Source organism: Myxocyprinus asiaticus, chromosome 7, assembly GCF_019703515.2.
Source record: "Myxocyprinus asiaticus isolate MX2 ecotype Aquarium Trade chromosome 7, UBuf_Myxa_2, whole genome shotgun sequence".
Lineage (NCBI taxonomy): Eukaryota > Metazoa > Chordata > Actinopteri > Cypriniformes > Catostomidae > Myxocyprinus > Myxocyprinus asiaticus.
Window position 1 is genome coordinate 51930717 of NC_059350.1, and position 21535 is coordinate 51952251.

The following is a 21535-nucleotide window of genomic DNA, read 5'->3' on the forward strand; positions in this document are numbered from 1 at the left end:
ATCTTGAGATCCCAGCATTTGGATATGCTCTCCATCAAGCTGTGTCCGAAAGAAAGAACGTGTTCTCATCTTGTGCTGTCTGCTCTTGGTATGTGTGGTTTGTTCTCTGTAAAAGCTGCATGTTGCATACTGAACTGAAGTTTCACTTACTGCCCCCTGGAGAAAACAAGTGGTACATCAAGCTTGAACAGCTCACATGGTAGGTATATTCCTTTATACGGTCCGGGGACATGATAAATTGTGTTAATTTTTTGAATGCAATATTTATTTATATAATTAATCGCACTGAATTTACGTGTTAAAATGAACAGCCCTAGTTTTAAACCAACAAAACCTACCTCCCTACCCTAAACCTTAAACTTAAATGATAGAGTCCTAAAAATAAATGTGACCTAAAAAACACAATTGCTTGTATGACTTTCAGTCCACTTGCGTGCTCTTCAGGACATTGCATCACAAGTGCAATGCTTTATCAGTTGAGCTAATGCGCAATTTGATCGCACTCAAAAAAGCTTGTAAATGTAGTTGATTATGTAATGCAAACGTTCAAATATATCTTACAAGTCTTGCGCCATAATAAAAGTGTTTAGATGCTGTAAGATAGCATTGTCTGAGGACCAAGGAGAAAAGAATCGTTATTTGTGTGAAAGGGAATAAAAGTAATTATTGTTGTAGCGCCTCTAGTGTTCAATTCACCAGGAAACTTCTGCAAAATGCAGAGAGTGTCACGTAAAAATCAATTTGCAGAAATATAGATAAAGTAACGCGATTCTATGAGACCAGGTTAAAAATTACACACTTCAGCTTTAATATGACAAATCAACTTGGCAACATTAGATTTTTGTGCCCACAAAGGTGATTTTTAAGGGTCAGATCAGGTAGAAATAGCTCTTTAAGGTAACAATTGCACAGTTTGACATTTTCAGTGCTCCAAAGTTGTTTGATAAATAATTTAGTCAGTATCATGTATAATTCAATTGTTCTCTCTAACACATCCTGAAATGGAAGTTTATGAAGTTGTACCTTTCTGACTCTGAAACTTTTGCTGAACGAGAGTTTGTTTCACTTTGCCACAATCCTGTTTGTGAATGATTCTTGGACAACAGCTTTTTGACAGTGATGCTTTTGATATGGTGAAAATTGAGTCCAGATACACATGAGTTTTGACTAAGAGGCCACTTAGTTTATTTAAACAATAGAAAACAACTTTGTGTACTTTTCATCCATCCATCCATCCATCCATTCATTCATACAAAAACAAAAATCTTAAGAGAGCAGCACAAGTGACTATGTTGAATCAATTTATTCAACATTGTCAGTCGACTGGAATGTGAATATTCCTCAACACACTATTGGCTAGAATTAAGAAACAAGTCTAACAACTGCACATTCTTTTTTTTTTTAAAACAAACATGTTGATCATGTGTACTCGCAATATATCCATGTGTAACAGCAACATGTGGCTTCTGGTTTGGGGAAGTACTTTCCTTGCATTTTTATCATGTTTAAACAATGATGATCAAACATGTTGTAGGAAAATGGGCAAACAAGTGTTCAAATTCATATAAAGCATCACTTAAAGCATAATTTAAATGCCTGGATATTGTATTTACATTAACAAGTCAACAAAGAGGCTTTCTGCATTTTGATTTTCAGTCTTGTTTGTTTGTTCTTTGAATAAATGTTTAAAAAGTCATAAGCAAATTTGAAAGAACCACATGCGTTTTGAAGACCACACCAGCAAAGTCTTGCACATTGACACTTGGTTGAAACTGAATAAGGGCTAGAAAAGTGAATTGTCATATACATCCATGAGGCCAGCTTTGGGATGCAGACAGTCTTTATAAGCCAGACTTTCTTTGGATTGACTCAAACACATTGAGGAATTCCAAAGTCCATTTTCAGCAAAGATCTGGGAGTTGAGGTTTGTGAAAATAAGCAAAAACAATAAATTAAAAATGGACCTGTATGTTCATAACATAATCAGATTGATGAGGTCCTTCTTCAAGAAATTATGGCTGGTAGATGCGTAGCTCTCTTCACATGAGAACTCCAGGTTTTCCCTTTATTTGAGATTTATTCAGTATGATTTTGCAGCACTTTGATGACTTGTTCATTTGTGAGATTGTTCTAGGCTTTGAAAGTCATTCAGCTTTCTCATATCACGTTAAGGTGTCAACAGAAGATCAAATTCCCATGTGCACCAGAATCCAGAAGTTCTTCTGAACTAGACTGCTGCCCATGTAGCATCCAACTTATCAGGCTAAACCAGCCATCTCAATGCCATCAAAATACAGATGTCCATCATTTGAAACGTATTAGTATCCTTGTTGCTTGCTGTCAAACTTTGTAGTAAATGTTTGCAGGACTTTGTGGTGGCATTTCTTGGACAATGTAGACGGGGTGTCCGTAGTCACCACTAACCTTCTCGTAGTGCGGACAGTACATGCTTCCTGAGGTCCGAAGTGGAAAGATGATATCACTCGGCTCAGAGCCGTTATTGTTGCTGCTGCCACTTGCTGCACTTCCGCGCTTGGGCAGCGTGTTTAATGGCAATTGGGCTGAGCATTGTGCAGAGTGTTTCTGATGGCGGCGATGCAGAAGTGCTACCAGAGCGATGATGATGATGATAAAGATGACAGTACCAGATGCCACACCAGCAAACATGGCCACTTCAGAACCAGTAGATCCTACAGACTCTCCATTTTTCCCGCCGGCCTCGCCATTCTGTATAGAGTCTGGACAACATGAAGGGGTTTAAGGTACTGATCAGTTCAAGGTCATGATCTTTATTACAAAGACAATGATACTTAAAGAAGAGTCCTGCTTTATAAGTGATGATCATCAGTCAACATGAGGAGAATAATTTAAGTTAATTAGAACTGCTAGTTTTAGCTAACTAGACCACATTAAACTAGCAAAAGATTTTCATGTTTTTTTTTAAATACAACAGTGCCAGTGTTACATATCCCAAAAACTATAACAATATATTTAGCCCTTTTAGTAAGTAAACACTAGTATAGGGTAAGTTACTCAAAAAAAGTACTTCACTACAAATTGCTAATTACTTAAAATTGTAATCAGATTACTAACTTCACTGATTACTTTCACTGAAAGTAATCTTTTACTTTCTAAAACACTTAGTAGAAAATGTAATAGACAGTAAAAATAATGTCTACATGACCATTACAATGACTTGTTAGGGAATGAATGCCCTTCAGCTGTTACAGAAATGCAAACAGATGTATATACTAAGGCTATGTCCACATTAATCCGTAAACATTTTTTGAAAAAAGGCATCCTGTCCATACTGTCGTTTTCAATCGTTTTCCAAAAATTGCTTGTCCACACTACACTTATGAAAACTCTTAAAACCCATTTACTGCGCATGCGAAAAATCGTCACTCCATGTACAGTCTGAAATGCTATTGTCCTCGTGTTCGTTGCCGGACAGCAATTCCGAGTAAACTTCCCGTTGTCTTTGAAGGAATGCATTGTGAAGGTTGTACAAAGTAACATTTATCTTTAACAGCGCTATCAAAGTGAATAGCAGGCACAACATCGCTGCTACAACATGGGCCACCATCTTGATCGTTTCGGGTTGAATGGATCACAAGACTGCGTCACATGACAACAAATACGTCATCGTTTTCCGATATCTCCATTTTCCCTGTCCACACTACAACTTGAAGATGGCATTTTCAAATTTATCCACTTGGAAGAGCATTTTCGAAAAGCTCAGTTTTCGCTGTGAAAAACACAGTCTCAGTGTGGACAGAAGGCCAAAATATAAAGAAAAAGATGTGTTTTCAAACTAAAATGTATTTTTGTGGACATGGCCTAACATAATTCATGTTTCAATTATAATTATAATTCATGACTCCAGCCAGGTCTCCTAAGCAACCAAATTGGCCCGGTTGCTAGGGAGGGTAGAGTCACACGGGGTAACCTCCTCGTGATCGCTAGAATGTGGTTCGCTCTCGGCGCGTGGTGAGTTGTGCGTAGGTGCCGCGGTGGATGGCAAGGGCCTCCACACGTTCTATGTCTCCGCGGTAACGCGCTCAACAAGCCACGTGATAAGATGCGCGGACTGATGGTCTCAGACGCGGAGGCAGCTGAGATTCTTCCTCCGTCACCCGGATTGAGGCAAGTCACTATGCCACCACGAGGACCTAGAGTACATTGGGAATTGGGCATTCCAAATTGGGAGAAAAAGGGAGAAAAAATTGGGAGTAAAAAAAAAATAAATAAATAAAGGTGGTGGCCGGGCCATGAGGATGCATGCCCGACGTTGAGTTGCCTAATCAGCGGGAGGGAGATAAGGGAATAGACGGGGATGCCAGAGGGAGAGAGAGACACACACACATCCACTCTGTGTGTTTATGTTGCTGTGTTTTCAATTTGATGTTCTGTCTAATTTAAGTTTTGTTGATTGTTAATTCGGTTCCCGCATCCTCCTTTCACGAACTGTTACACTGGTGCCAAAACCTGGGAAAGGAGTCCGGGAGAACTTGCCACTGTCGTCCACCAGGAGAAGGAGGAGTCATTGACGTCCGCCAGGGGACGGAGTCGCCGCTGCCATCTGCCAGGAGCTGGAGGAACCGCTGCTGTCCGCCAGGAAGCGGAGGAGCCGTTGCCATCTGCCAGGGGACGGAGGACCCGCTGCCATCCGCCAGATGATGGAGGAGCGGCTGTTGTCTGCCAGGGGGCGGAGGAGCGGCTGAGGACCTGGTGGGTGGCGTGCCCGAGGGAGCCGAAGAAGAGCGTTTTCTTTTCTCTCTCTCTCCTCTCTCTCTCTCTGTCTCTCATGCTCGCTCTTTCTGCCTCCCCTCATCTCTCTCAGATTCTCAGGAGGCGGGGAGGACCATCAGGTGGCGGAACGGCCGGAAGGGCAGCGTTTCCCCTCCAGAGATGGAGGGACTAAGCCAGTCCGGATGGCACCCCGGCCTGAATCAGGCGGTAGAGAAGTGTGATGAGGAGGAGGGCGTGGCTGGGCTGTGAGGATGCATGCCCGGTGCTGTGTTGCCTAATCAGCAGGAAGGAGAAAAGGGAAGAGCCGAGGATGCCAGAGGGAGAGAAAGAGACACACGCAGCCGCTCTGTGTTTTCAGTTTGATGTTCTGTCTAATTAAAGTTTTGCTGATTGTTAATTTGGTTCCCGCATCGTCCTTTCCCAAACTGTTACAATGTGTAACCCAAGTAATGTACTTAAATTAATTGAAAGTCAGTAAATGTAATCTGATTACAATCTGTTACACTATTTATTTTGTGCCAAATGTTATTAGATTACAGTAACTAATCACTCTGTAATCAGAGTACACCCAACACTGGTAGAAACTACAAACTTGAAGGTGAGATTTAAGATTTGAGTTCATAAAACAGAGTGAATTGTATAGTTGTCTACAAAAGCACACACTTCACAAAATGTGTCTGGGTCATATTTCACCCCAAAATGAAAATAAATAAATTATAGAAATAATGTATATTTATCTTAAAGAAAATAAAACCTTTTGTTAGGGCAATTAAGATTTTTGCATTGTGGCACAATTTTTAAAAACCTTGTGAAATCTCTCCTCAGTGTGTCTGTCCATGTACCATAATGCATCTTTACTCATTAGATTTTTATAACCGTAATATGTTTTATTAATTTTTTTTATGCAAAATATAATTTATCATTATTTTGATGTTGTGGTGAAATACAATCTGGACATGATGAGATTCACCCTCATTCACATGAATACATACCAACTTTACTGACAACATCATTTTCTTTGTTGAAGATGCTTTGGTCCTCATTGTTATGGTTTTTTGGAGGGTATCTTGTTGGGTGGTTTTTCACTGAGAATGAATCCGTAGGACCTAAAAACAAATATATACAGAAAGATTTATGGCTGACAACAAAAAGAAAACTTTTACTAAAATATATGAACAGAGATGGTGCAATAAATTACAACATGTTTAGCAAACTAAAAAATTGTTCTGAAAATTGGACCACCCCTACATCTTTTCTGGCTTTTAGGTATAATGCCCCAGGATCTGAGAAAGACTTTAATGAATTGGCTTAAAGCTGCGAGCATCTTCCCGCAAGACCAAGGAAGGGACAGCTGGCATAGCCATAGGAAACAAGCTCACATGACATTTCAATTACACGCTGAGGCACACTAGCATGGACACCCTCTACTAGACCAGTGACTTGAAAGACTGTTATGGCAGGAGTGATCTTCATCATTGCAGTGATGCAGGTGTGCATATGGAGAAAGAGAGTGTGGGTGGTACTCACTCTGTCCAACTCTCAGGATCAGCTTCATGGATTTGGTCTTACAAACACCGCCATCGTGGTTGTCCAAACCTTCAAAAGTACTGTTCGATGTGGCTGAAAGGAAGAAATACATTTTTGTAATGTTGTTCGCAAATAAATAAATAAGTAATCACAGCATCCGGGTGAATTTCATGAAACCTGTGAAGAACATATCCGGGTTATATATATATATATATACATACACACTACCGGTCAAAAGTTTTGAAACACTTGACTGAAATGTTTCTCATGATCTTAAAAATCTTTTGATCTGAAGGCGTATGCTTAAATATTAATTTATTTCTTTATAAAACTAAAATTTTATAAATAAATACATTTTTGAAATTGATGACTTGGACCAAATAATAAAGAAAAGCAGCCAATAAGTGCCCAACATAGATGGGAACTCCTTCAATACTGTTTAAAAAGCATCCCAGGGTGATACCTCAAGAAGTTGGTTGAGAAAATGTCAAGAGTACATGTCTGAAAATTCTAGGCAAAGGGTGACTACTTTGAAGATGCTAAAATATAAAACAGTTTTGATTTATTTTGGATTTTGTTTCGTCACAACATAATTCCCATAGTTCCATTTATGTTATTCCATAGTTTTGATGACTTTACTCTTATTCTAAAATGTGAAAAAAAAGTATAATAAAGAATGAGTAAGTGTTTCAAAACTTTTGACAGGTAGTGTATATATATATTAGGGCTGCTGATTTAGTGCGCTAAATTATATAGAAAAATAATGTATTAAAAAACGCAATTAATTGAGTCCCGGACTATGAGGAATATTCCTACTATCGGAGCAATTCAAGCTTGAAGTACCACCTTTTTTCTCCAGGGGGCAGTAAGCGAAATTCCAGTTGTATAGGCAACGTGCAGCTTATACAGAGAACAAACCAACCACACTCACCGACAGCAGCACAAGTCACAAGATAAGAAGGCGTTCAAACCGTATTTTAGAGCTTCTTGGTTCAAACACATGATGGAGCGAAAATCCGAATGCAGGTATCTCAAGACGTCTTTTTCTTAGTTTCAAACTACATTTAACTTTACAGAGCAACCTAAAAACTGTATGTTTATAACACGATGCAACCAAAGTTAGACGCTCCAAAAGTGTCTGTCTGACGCAGGTGTACATTGACGCTTCCTTAGAAAAGCCCTTATAATAAATCTCAGACTGACTGACGAATTTAATTGCAAAATGAATTGCTGTGGACTATTGGCCAATGATAGGCTTATGTTCAATAATATGGAAATAAACAATCTATTGGATTCTGAAGCCAATTTTTGTTTTTGGTTTATCAATGCTTTACTCGTTGGCCGCAAAAGTGTTATTAATTTTAATTATCCAAATTATAATTGTTTTATATATTTTATTTATAATATTTAAAAATAACTTTTTATAATTATTGAATCATTATATATTGAATTATTGTTATTTGAGGGGCTTTCTCAGCAAATATTTACATATGGGATTAATTGCGATTAATTTGATTACTAAATCGGCATATCATGTAATTAATTTGATAAACATTTTAATCGATTGACAGCCCTAATATATATATATAAATATATACATAATTTGCTTTTATTATATTTTATTTATTAATATATTACTATTGAATATTATTATACTATTATTAAATATTTATTCATATATTATTATATATATCATATAACATGTTTTAGTGACATTGACGCATCCAGAAATCAAATATTTTGTAGCTTACATTTCTGATGTTAAAACACACTGTCAGGGCCTGGGTAGCTCAGCGAGTACTGACGCTGACTACCACCCCTGAAGACGCGAGTTCGAATCCAGGGTGTGCTGAGTGACTCCAGCCAGGTCTCCTAAGCAAACAAATTGGCCCGGTTGCTAGGGAGGGTAGAGTCACATAGGGTAACCTCCTTGTGGTCGCGATTAGCAGTTCTCGCTCTCAATGGGGCACGTGGAAAGTTGTTCGTGGATCGCGGAGAATAACATGAGCCTCCACATGCTGTGAGTCTCCGTGGAGTCATGCACAACAAGCCACGTGATAAGATGCGTGGATTGACGGTCTCAGAAGTGGAGGCAACTGAGACTTGTCCTCCACCACCCGGATTGAGGTGAGTAACCACCACAAGGACTGTCTAAGTAGTGGGAATTGGGCATTCCAAATTGGGGAGAAAAGGGATTAAAAAAAAAACACACTGTCCATCTTACTAAACTTATTTTACATGCCATCAAATAATTCTTCACTCTCTGGTTACTTTTTTCTCACAGCCTTGTGGATGTATTTGGCTATTTGGCACTAAGTGAGCTAGTTTATGACTGGTTAAACTTTCCACATGTGTACTCACAGGTACTTTAAAACCTCTAAAGTGTTCCTTGTGGACATTTGTGTCACGTGTTCAGTAGTCATTATAAATCATGTTTGTTAGTGTATGTGTGTGCAGGTTCAGCTTGCTGACACAAGAGAGAAAATCTCAGTTTTGCAGCACGGCAAAGCTTCTTAAAAGCTTGTGTTTGTGGTGTTACGTGCTAGTAAATCCATATGAAAATCGTTAAGAAAAGCAGGACACACACACACTCTCACGTGCACGCTAATTTAGAAAAACCACATATTGAGAGCAATAACCCCAGTGTGATCACGCTGGTTTGAACTTTACAGAAACTAAGCATATTACTAAAGTCTTTTCACATCATTATCACGGAATATCAAGGATTTGCTCTGCACATCAATCTGCGGCCAGTGGAGAGGTTTGGTCAACGATTTAAACGCCATTGTGCCTGTGCACCCATGCTGTGTTCTCTGATAGCAGAGCTAAAGAATTCCATTGGCGGTAATCTCTCTTTCACTGTGAGGATTAAGACCAATCGCGCATGAACAAATGGACTTCCCCTCCAAACTGCTTAGGACACAGGAAGAACTGAGTGACCAGCAAGTGAAAGGCCAAGGGAGTGGGGGTGGGAGAGAGAGAGAGAGAGAGAGAGAGAGAGAGAGAGAGAGAGAGAGAGAGAGAGGGAGCTAAGGAGGGAGAAACAGAGAGAGTGAAAGATGGTCATGTCCTACTTCCCTTCAACTGTTCCCACATTCGTGCGCAGCGGCCTCTCTAGAATTGACCCGACTCTTCGGCTTGAATGAAGCCCGCTCATTTCCTAACCACAACAAGCACACTCTGAGCCTCAGGCCAGTTCAGCTTAGCCAGTCACGAAGCCAGCGATCAGGTCACAAATGTGGAGGTGGAAAATGCAAGGGTAGCATACAGGCAGCTGTTAATTTTGGTAGATTATTTTCAGTTTTAGCAGCCATATCTTAAAAGACTATTATATTGTATATAATATGAATAGGCCTACAATAGATAACTATTCTAAAAATAAAGGTTCTGCAATGGTTCTTCCAGGTTTAATACAGGTTAAGCTAAATTAACAGCATTTGTGGCATAATGTTGATTACCACAAAAAACAATTTCGACACATCCCTGCTTTATTTTAAAAAAAAGCAAAAATTGTGGTTACAGTGAGGCACTTACAATAGAAGTGAATGGGGCCAGTACATAAACTCTAAAAATACATATCGTTTCAAAAGTATAGCCACAGGACATAAACATAATACATGTTAACATGATTTTAGCATGATAAAATGCTTGCATATTTTATATGAGTAAAGTTATATCTAATACTGGGACTACAGGGTTCCATTGTCATGACAATGACAATAACGTTAGTAAGTAAGTGAATTTATCACACTAAAATCATGTTAACATGTATATTGTTTACATCTTGTGGCTATACTTTTGAAACAGAGTGTATTTTAGCATTTATGGACTGGCCCCATTCACTTCCATTTTAAGTGCCTCACTGGAACCGCCTTTAAAAAAAAAAAAAAAGGTTGAAATATTTCTTGGTGGTAATCAACATTATACCTCAAATGCTGTTGATTGCGCTTAACTTGTTTTGAACCCAAAACATTCCTTGAAGTTCAGTAAAGAACTTACCGTCTTTTCAAGGGTAATTTTTCACTGTATAGGGTTAAAAAGTTCTTGATGTTTCATTATAGGTTCGTCAGACCAGCGTTTTGGTTTCTGGGTTCTTTAAAGCACCAGATGGTTTTTGTAAAAGGACTAGAGAATAAGAAGTTCTTTGTGGAACTTTACAAAGTTTTTCCTATGGCATCCGACTGTAAAAACCTGTTTGGTTGTTATTTGAACCTTTATTTCATTTATTTTATTTTATGAGTGTAGTTATCAGATTTATATTCGGCCCTCAGAATAAAAAAATAAAAAAGGTAATTTTCTGACTTTTTATCTCACAATTGTGACTTTATTTCTTGTAATTCCGAGTTTATTTCTTGAAATTATGAGATATAAACTCTCAATTCTGAGATATTCTGAGATAACACATTATGACACACAAATATGCAACTGCGTCCTTGTCTCTTGCAATTACAACTTTATATCTCGCAATTGCGAGTGTCACGCAATTTGCAAGTTTATACCTTGCAATTGTGACTTTATATCCTGTAATTGTGAGTTTATATCACACAAGTGTGACTTTATAATTCAGAATTGAAAGTTATTAAGTCACAATTGTGAGAAATAAAGTCAGAATTACTTTTTTTTTTTATAATTATTATTTTTTATTATTATTCCGTGGCTGGATCAAGACACCATAGATTTTAACCACATATTTTGCTTGTACTTTTAGCAAAATTATAAAAAATTTCTTCCAGTCAGTCTTTCTAAGCAACCAATTGGCCCGGTTGCTAGGGTGGGTAAAGTCACGTTGGGTTAACCTCCTCGTGGTCGCTATAATGTGGTCCTCGCTCTCGGTGGGGCGCGTGGTGAGTTGTGTGTGGATGCTGCGGAGAACAGCATGAAGCCTCCACATGCGCTAGGTCTCCGCGGTAATGTGCTCAACAAGCCACGTGTTAAGATGTGCGGATTGACGGTCTCAGACGCGGAGGCAACTGAGATTCATCCTCCGGCACCCGGATTGAGGCGAGTCACTACGCCACCACGAGGACTTAGTGCGCATTGGGAATGGGCATTCCAAATTGTGGAGAAAAGGGGAGAAAAAAATAATTGTCTGCCTGTGTCTAGAACAAATGGAACTTATTTAAGCCAGACATGGTGATATCATTATTTTCTGTGCTTCACCAATGATCAGTTTCATTATTCATTGTTATCAAGCTCTTTTTATTGTCTGCTGATTCTACATGCATGAATGTGCAACACTGTAATAAGACCTTTATTCTCCCTCCGGAAACTACAAGCTGATAATAAACTAATTATAGCTCCTCACAATTTTTACCTTGTTCACAAGCAAATGCAAGAACAAATGTCAAAGACTTTCCATTATGTCTATAAAAGAGGTTAACAAAAAACTTTGTTCTCTCACTCTCATTTTGTCAACACAGTTACGCACACACTTTCTAAAACTCGCATGAACACAAGACAGAGTCACGGAGGTAAGTCTCTTTAGAATCATTTAGGTCAGATATCCCTGTCCCTCAGGCTGCAGGCCAAGCTGCCTTAAAAAATCACATCAAACCGATCTGTCTCATAGTGACAAAGGATTGAGGGATTTGGAGCATGTAAATCTTAAAATCACACAAACGGCCATTAAGGAATGTGCCAACTGAAAATGGGCAGAGATCAACACACGCTAAACTGAACGATGGCCACTTTCGAAGTAGTCAAATGATACTAATAACATCCATCTATAGAGCCATCAATACGACTTCCTTTACAGAGAACATCTCAGACTCTAGGCTTTTCACCCCTGAAAGGGAAAGCGAACTAATAGCCAGACCTTAAAGTGTAAATTCTGTCATTTTCTGAACCTCATTGTTTCTTTCCTCCTTGGAACACAAAAGGAGATGTTAGGGTGAAGGTTTGAATAAACAAAAGTGGGAGTAAATGATGACAGAATTTTCATTTTTGGGTGAAATATTGGCTTTACTTTAAAGCATTATAAAATAATTAATGTGTGCAAGCTAAACAATAGAATGATTAATGAACATAAATACCTCAAAATGACAAAGACATCTTGTGTGGTAAATACTCTTGCCAGGAGACTGAACACATTAACATAGAACTATAAACTTGATTTGTTAACTGAAATTTGGAGGACCACATTAGTCAGACCCCTGCGCAGACAGAAAACAGGGGAAAGATATCTTGGGAGACAATGCTGGATGCGGAAATTCCCAGGAGTGGGATCGGTTCTGCATTTTGGCTTGTTCTAGTCAACATTAAGGCTGGCAACAGTGGTGAAATATGATCATGAATCAGCACCTGAGGTAAATTCTTTGAGAAAGCATGGAAAGACACTTACAGATGATGTGATAGTCCTTTCCTTTGAGGAACTCCAGGCCCCACAGGTTGGGACTGAATTCTTGAAACTTAAAGGTGAACTTCACGTCCTGGTCCGGTTTGTCACAGTTGAGCAGAGCCATGTCACCCTTAGCAACACGACAGGTCTCCAGTTGCTCTTTGGTAACAAGATAGACCCGGAAGTATTCTATGTTCATCTGCTCAGTCGAGCCTGCCTTGATTCGTGGGCACACAATGTCCATTTTGTCCCCAATCTGGGGGTATAGTACCAAACCCTTTCCTGGAACAAACCTGTAGGGAACACAATGATTTTAAAGGAATAGTTCTCCAAAAATGAGAATAAGACATAAAGGGATGGCTCACCCAAAACTGAAAACTCATCATTTACTCACCTTCATGTTGTAAACATAAGAAGATGTTAGGCAGAATGTTCCCTAATGTTAACCAATCACTTTATGGAAAAAGATGCAATAAAACTGAATGGTGACTGAGTCTATCATCCTGCCTAATATCTCATGTTGAATTTGGAACAACATGAGGATGTATACATGATGGCAGATTTTCCATTTTTGGGTGAACTATCCCTTTAAAGTATGGCTTATGGAATTACAAACATGGAAAACAAATACTGATAAGTATTCATAAAAATAAATGAATTCTCTGTTGTTTGGAGTAGATGTAGAATTGATCATGTTTGAATGTCTTTTGGATGCCAATGTTATTGGTATAAAATGTATCTTCAAAGTATTGAAGGAATGTTCCAGGTTAGAATCAAGGTAGTCTCAATCGACAGCATTTGTGGCATAGTGTTAACCACAAAATAATTTAAACTTGTCCCTTTAAAAAAGCAAAACTTGTGGTTACAGTAAGGCAGTTATAATGGAAGTGAATGGGGCCAGTCTGTAAACATTCAAATACACAATGTTTCAAAAGTATAGCCACATGATGTTGACATTATACGGGTTAACATGATTTTAGTGTGAAAAAAATCGCTTACTAGCCTTATCTGTGTAAAGTTATATCCAATATTACAACTTCGTTGTCGTGATGATGTTACGTTGGTAAACCCTGTAATCTGGTAAGTGCCAATTTCGTCACACTAAAATCATGTTAACCCATATGTTTATCTTGTGGCTATACTTTTGATACAGTGTGTATTTTAAAATGTCTGGACTGGCCCCATTCACTTCCATTGTAAGCGCCTTACTGCTATTATTTATGCTGCTTTTTTTAACAAATGAGCAATGAGTTGTAATCATTTTTGTGGTAATCAACAATATGCCACAAATGCTGTCAATTGTACTTAACTTGTATTTAACCCCGAATATTCCTTTAAATATCATCAGCTTGAGTGTATTTGACAGTTTCTTCGGGTACATCAGTTAACCAAAGAGACAATTTATTACTGAACAGTTGGCCTATATGGCTTTATTAATGTCATTTAAGGGTTTAAGTCAACTACTTAATGGTCTTAGTTGAAAACTTGTCTGCACAACAGCCCAGCAATAAAACACCAACACGTAATCTATTGTAGAAGCAATTTAAAACAATACCCAGAAAACTTTTGTTAAACAAGGTAGCCATGTCTATCCCCTCCCTACGCCATAAAACAAGCAATAAACTAAAATGGAATGAGACAAGCAATTTCCTTCGGCTAATTTTCAGAGTTCTGTCTTGAAGCAGAATGCAAATGTATCAAAAGCACTGGGGATATTAGGACCTTGGCTTGCACTTACACATTTTTCTTCCCCTGTAAAATATTTACAAAATCAAGAGTCACTCATTTCTGACAGCTTGCCGGCTGTCCTGTCTCTACCCTTGTAATAAACACTTTATAGATGTTTATTACAATGTAATTATAGTCATATTTTACAACATAAACTAGTTATAGAAGGGTTCTGATAAAGACCATTCAATTGTTTGAAGATTCACAGATTAAGCTAATTTCTCGTTATAACAAACACACTGAAACTCCAAATTCCATTTTAAACCAGGCTTGTATGCATATAAATATCCATTTATATTAAGGATGCACCGATATGAAAATTATGGCCAATACCGATTAAAAAAAATAAATAAAAAAAAAGCTGAAGGCCAATACCGATATTTTAGCACTTACCTTACTTTGTCATCAGATCACTGTTTTGCTTAGGAATTATGCTTTAAAAAAATGGACAAAGAGGTTCAAAAGCCATTTTATTTTTCTAAAAATAAATACTTCCCATTAAACTTGCTGTAGATTGAATCTGCTGAACACAGGACATTCCGAATTTTTACAGAACCACAATAAAAGATAAATTAATGATAAAAAAGTATAATAACTTGTCGATTGATGTAGGTAAAAAAAAAAAAGGTTATTTTGCACTTCTAAAACGAATTTTGCACTTCAGTTTCTGCAGATAAATTGGTAGGTATTTATTCATATTACACACGGAATAAATTATTATAAACTTTATATGTTACGCAGTAAATTTACGTAATTAATAAACCATTGTTTATTGATATTGACATTTTCATGCTTTTGACCAATATGCCGATGGTTTTAATTTGGTCAATAACTGGCCGATAAATATCGGTGGCTCGTACATCGGTGCATCCCTAACTTATACAATAAATGGGCCACCAAAAACACATAGTTTTCCTTCATCTCTTTCTTTAACTCATTCTTACTCCCTTATAAACCATAAGCTCGAACAAAAAGGTCACTTTCTAAAACTAAATTGCATCCTCATATAGTCATTAAAACCTGGAAAGAAAGGGACACTTGAGGTTCTCCTGGGGGTCCTAAGAAGACAGGAAGCTTTAGGGCCCCTCCTCCACCTCCTGCGGTACCAACTTCTGTGTGGTTCTTGCAGAGAACAAACTGGGATGGGGGTTGAACTGTGCCTTCATCCAGGAGCACCTTTTGTCTCCAAAGCTCTGTGACAAAGATTACCCACTGAGCTACTGGAACTCATGAAAACTGATTACAACCTGCACCAAAGCTCCACTACACTACAGCTTAGCATCTTAAAAGAATGTTATCCTGCATCTAAACAAAACTGATCTATTTCAATACAGGTCCACCACTGTGAAGATACTACCTAGACAACCCATTTCACTTGAGCGGCTGGTTCTTGGTATAAAAACATATCTTTATTTTACAAATTATGAAATCAATGCACATGTGTGAGACTGCTTAGATAATTTAACCCAGGTATATAGTTAACTGTAATCCTAACTGTGAATGTCAACAACGTCCAGACATGGTTTTGGGTAAGCTGACCAAATGGCAAGCTCTCAGGCACCTTAATGGTTTTCACAAGACCACCTCAAGGCAGTAAGAGAGAATGTAGGCTACTTTGGCAGCTGGAAAAACACCAGGCTGGGTATTTCAATCACTGAAAGTGCCTTTCCTTTTCTTTTAGCCTAGTGTACTGAAACAATTTGTCCTGAAGCAGAAAGGTGTGCTGAGGGACAGATGCATAATTTTGGAAAGACCTTGGACACCCATTCACCTAGTTACACTTCACACTCAAAACAGGAGCTCAGGCATCAGCTCTCTCTATGCCAATTAGTGTGAGGCTGTATTCCACTCTTCAATATAACATTTCTCAGCTTATAATCAGTCCTAAATTTAGACTGTGGCTCAGCACTCTTAAACTATTGACCAAGATGTAAGGCCTCCACAAGTTTGATTTCTTTGAATGCAGCCTCATTCTACTGCAATTCCACAGCAAATACCAGGGTTCTTGGTATTTGTAAGATATCTAACAACCTAACCAATTTATGCAAAACAGTGCATTTACAAGCCTTTTTTTTTAAATAACGGCAACACTTTACAATAAGGTTCCATTCGTTAACATTAGTTAATGCATTAGGTCTCATCAACTAACAATGAACAATATATATTTTTTAAAGCATTTATTATTCTTTATGTTTGTTAATTAAAATACAATAGTTCATTGTTAGTTCACGCTGAAAAAAAAAGGAAAAACAGCTCTTTTGAAAATACTAAACCAGCACACTTGAAATCAACTTAATACATTCATGTTTGAAATGAGAACATAATTATATTGTGCAAAGTCCAAGTGATATTCACTCTATGAAATTGTTCAAATGGATTCAGACTTCTTATGGATGTTGTTTACTCAATGCGATTTTTACTGCTTGCTCAATTAACATATTTAAAATGAGCTAACGCAACACAATTGTTTTTAACTTGGTCTTAACTTCATTTCATTGTGTACAATCCATCTATGTTCACTTAATCCAATTGTGTTGGGACTATGTGAATACTATTTGCTGCATCAATGTATTGTTGAAACTGGGCAGGGGATTTTCAGTTCTCAGCATGCTTTTCATGGGACTGGACTGGGACAGTAAATTAGAAATTAATTAAAATTAAGTGTTATTTTATTTTATTTTATTTCTATGAAACATGTATAGGATACTTCTCAGTGTTTAATGTTCTGTCATGTTGAATATTTTTGGAGGTTACCATTGTGGAGAAGAGTGGAGCTAATGGTTAGGTTGAGGTTGGGTACAGTACAACTGAAAAGTCAGTATATTGCTTTTATCATGAAACAAATACTGAGGGATCATCAGCGTAACAACTGATATGGCAGCACCATACCTGAAAAACTCAGCAGCACCATACCTGAAAAAGAGTACAAAAAGATATACAAGGTGGCCCCAAAAAAAAAAAAAAAAAAAAAACGTGGTCACTATGTTTGCACGATTTATGGCATACTCCTATGACTTTTTGTAAACAACAAAATTACGTCACTGTGATGTCATCGTGAGCAACAACTTGCTACAAATAAATAAGTAAATAATTTGCTCCGCTCCTGCCCACCCCCCCCAGTTGTTACTCATGATGATGTCACATTGACATCTTTTCGTTGTTTACAAAAAAGTCGTGGAAGTATGCCAAAATTTGTGTAAACGCCTTTATGCATTTTTGAAAATGAGAAACCAATCGTAGTGGCCATGTTTTGTTTTTTTGTTTGTTTTTTTTTGTTTTGTTTTTTTGTTGGGCCACCCTGCATTGAACTTGTAATGTGTTTGTTGCTAGCCAACAACAAGTTGCAAAGTTCAACAGAGTTATTTAAGCAGATCAAATTTAGGTTAGGTTAACTCAATTCATTACGGTTTACGCTACACAAAGTATTTGAGTAAAGCCTACATTTAAATTTCATATCAAAGAAACTTATTTTCACATTTTTTTCTGTGCATAGTGGATTAACTAATGTATTAATGTATTACTATATGTTGAAATTAACATTTACCAAGATTAACAAATGCTGTAATGTATTGTTCATTGTTAGTTCATGTTAACTAATGTTAACAAATGGAACATTATTGTAAAGTGTTACCAAAATAAATTATGTAAATACATCTGGACGTTCTAAATCCACGAGTAATCCACCTGATCTGCTTTCAAATTAAGATTATACCGTTATCTCAAAAAGAAAAAAGACTAATTTCAGCCCAATTCCGCAAATGAAACGAGCTCTGCAACATCTCAATGTTAATGCCAATAAAGCATCATTGTAACTAAAACCGTGCAGTCAGGAAAGGTGGGTGGTCCTCCACCAAAGTGACATTGATTACGAATTTGTTAAGTGGGCTATCTTGTGTTACATAACTATGACATGGTAATGCAATCAATAAAGAAATCGACCAATTAAAATGAAATTAGATTCACTTACTTGCTGTTCGAAGTATTCCAATAGATTGATTCTAAAATTGTAGACCGGGCCAGTTTTATTCGACAAGCAACCACGAAAAGACCAACAATATAACTCCACATAGTTGTATCCATTGCGATGTACAATGAGTTCTCCAGTCAAAATCTGATATTATAACGGGGTGCTCTTGAATCTGTATACAAGTGGGAGATCCACAGGCACAAATCGGTCACTTACGAGAAGAATCCGATGTGTTGAGCGCTCTCATCTGTTGGAAACGGAGTCAGTGATTTATTTCGAAACGAAGCCCTTTATAAAAGGAACAGTTCGATAAAACCAGCTAAAATAACAGCTCCTGCGCAACTGGCACAACAGCGGACAAATTATACAAAATCGGTAGACGGCGGGCGAAAATCCATGCAATCAGATTGTTTGGATATTAAAATGTACACATGTATCCTCTGCGAAGCCTACATTCCTAAGGATATAGAAGACGAAAAATAGTTAAAAAGTGGATGCTTCTAGAAGTGGCAGCATAGTTTTTCGAAACTCAGATGTTACTGACGTATCTAATTTAAAGGCAGTATGAGTGGCTCTCCTGTTCTTCGTCTTTGCATTCAACTCCGCCAGTCTTGGAGTGCCCTCAAGACGTGCTCGGAGACTTCTCAGGACAACCCAGTATTGCTTGTAGATTCCGCCCACATTACTCTCGATTGGATGACGCTGAATGAGTGACATCTTGTCTATTTGAAGCGGACTAAGGGGCCGTTCAGACGGAACGTGTTCTTGAGCTCAAACAAGCGTGCGTTTTTTTTTTTTTTTTTTTTTTTTTTTTAATTAGACGTTCTTTTTAACTTGACATGGCGTTTAAATAACATCAAGACTCTCAAAAACGCATGTTTAGATTGAGAGAGAAACAAAAAAAAAAGGTGCAGACGTCTTCATTGTGAACGACCCCTCACATTTAGCCTAACAATTAGGCCTATTATGAGAACAAGTTTAAGTGAGTCGCACGGATTAATCTATTAGTTAACATTTTAATTTCTGAATTTATCTGAGTAAGAAAAGTGTTCTTGCGATGAAATAACTAATCTTTTGTTTTAATCCAAACTTGTATGAAGCTTGTACTTCCTAAGCTTATCCTCTTAGTCACATAAGCCTTAAAAAGTCACTCAGATCTTCAGAATCTGTAATATTCACACGAGTGTGGTGCATTTCGTCATCCGTTCACTGCTGACCCCCTTTAAAAAATACACATTAGCAACTTCAAGATTAGAAGCCTCAGACAAATATTTCGAAAACGAATAAACTGAAACATTTGGTCGATGGCTCGGCAACTTTTGTTTATTGTCGGTCGCGTGTTTGGACAGTAATCAAAGGGAAAACTAACAGGTCAGAGATAATTGGATGTCGACCGGTGTTAAAGTGTGAACGCGTTTGCCCTTTCATCGTCTGGTCTGCGTTCGTGCGTGAATCAGTTGTGTATTTGCGCTTTGGACTTGTGTTGAAGTAACACTGGTGTCAAACAAACTATTAATTAGGCTGCGAATTGAAAGCATTTAGGTGATGATAACATCCTGTTATCAAAATGTTAACCCACTTAGTACCTAATGTTGGTCCCATGATTTATATAGCCTATAATAGGGTACAACGGGGTTAACGGCACCCTGTGGTAAAAGGCACTTTTGATTTTATTTTAAAACTACCACAGTACTTTCCTTAACACCTGTTTGTGACTATACACTGCTAAATATTCATGATCAATAAGATAAATGCATGCAATGTCTACTCAAAGTTTGATTTTGAGGAAATTCGATTCAAGGGCGTTGGGGTCGTCTGAAAGTTGGTAGGGACATATAGCTAATATTCAAAATGTTGGTATTAAGAAAATGTGTGATAGTCAGTCTGGTAATATAGGCAATATAACATTATTACCGCATATAACAAGTCTAATTTCTTACAGTAGTTCTCTCTGCCCCGTCATATTAAATATTAGCCATTTGTTTTGATAATTTCTAAAGAATAAACAAATTAAGAACTGACCACTGAACGGTTAGGAGGAAAAATGTGATCTGCGATAAACTTGGATAATATGCAGCAATATGCGATTCGATAGACCTAAGGGTCAAAGTCAAATGTTTCTTTTTGAAGAAGATTTACTTCAAGAAAATAATATCCAAGGGAAATAAAGTGACATTCTTTTAAATGTATTATCCAGCAAATCGAAACAAAGGGTAGGCTAAATTAAAAATGTACATGTGCAAAATCACAACATGGGCACAATGGAACACTGGAATATTGACATTTCCCCCACTTTCTGCTTTCCAACTCCCCTCAATCCCACATAATCTTTTCTCATATTGCTTATTTATATGTACTTACATTTTTATCTAAAGTAACCTCCTGAACAAAGTAGACTTTAGGCTTAGTCTACAATTAATTACTTTTAGGTTTTTTTCCAATACATTTTTAAGGTGTCTTCCTAAAGAGGGCGCTTTCCTGCCGAAAAGCAGAATCTTCCACTGGGCTTCTTTTAAAAGAACTCATGACATTTTTTACTTTTTGACAACAAACATTTTGTACACGAAAAGTATGCTTGTTTAAATCTACTAATTTCAAGGACTGGACATAAAATACCAATGGTAATCTGCCCACGTAATCTCCAGAAAATGATTTATCTCAAAGAGATAACTATGTCTGTCAGCATTGGTGGTTTTTCTTCATCCTCTGCACCCATTACATATGGTGTTCCACAGGGTTCCATCTTAGGTCCTCAACTCTTTTCTCTGTATATGCTTCCTCTATCTTTCAAAAATACAATATCTAATTTCACTGTTATACTGACGAATGAGGATTCACAACTCTATCTCCCTGTTTGGTCTACCAATTGCTGTTCATTAAGTAATCTATTTTCCTGTCTTGAGGATATAAAGTGTTGGATGACACATCATTTCCTTCAACTTAATGAAATAAAACAGAAGTAATTGCATTTAGCTCTCCGTTTTGCATCTTGAACATTGGCAACCAGTTAGGTACTTTATCTTCTAACTTGCTTAACAATGTTAAGTACCTTGGTGTCATTTTCGATTCTGCAATAAGCAGGTTAATGCCGTTGTTAAAGGAAGCTTCTTCCACCTTAGGTCCATTTCTAAATTAAAACCTTTCTTTCACAGAAAGATCTGGAAAATGTTATTCATACCCTTATTAATGCTGGCTAGATTACTGTAATTCCTTGTATGTGGGCC

At 37.5% G+C, this 21535-nt stretch overlaps 1 protein-coding gene across 1 annotated transcript; it reads right to left on the bottom strand.

Moving 5' to 3' along the window:
* Positions 1-1178: 1178 nt before the first annotated feature.
* Positions 1179-18920, bottom strand: LOC127444351 (ephrin-B2a-like). Its single transcript, XM_051703657.1, has 5 exons — positions 18312-18920; positions 12620-12909; positions 6280-6372; positions 5745-5858; positions 1179-2738 (listed from the first exon to the last, which is right to left on the bottom strand). Exons 1-5 carry the CDS (start codon positions 18422-18424, stop codon positions 2341-2343), a joined length of 1008 nt encoding a protein of 335 aa, XP_051559617.1. The 5' UTR covers positions 18425-18920; the 3' UTR covers positions 1179-2340.
* Between the last annotated feature and the right edge of the window lie 2615 nt (positions 18921-21535).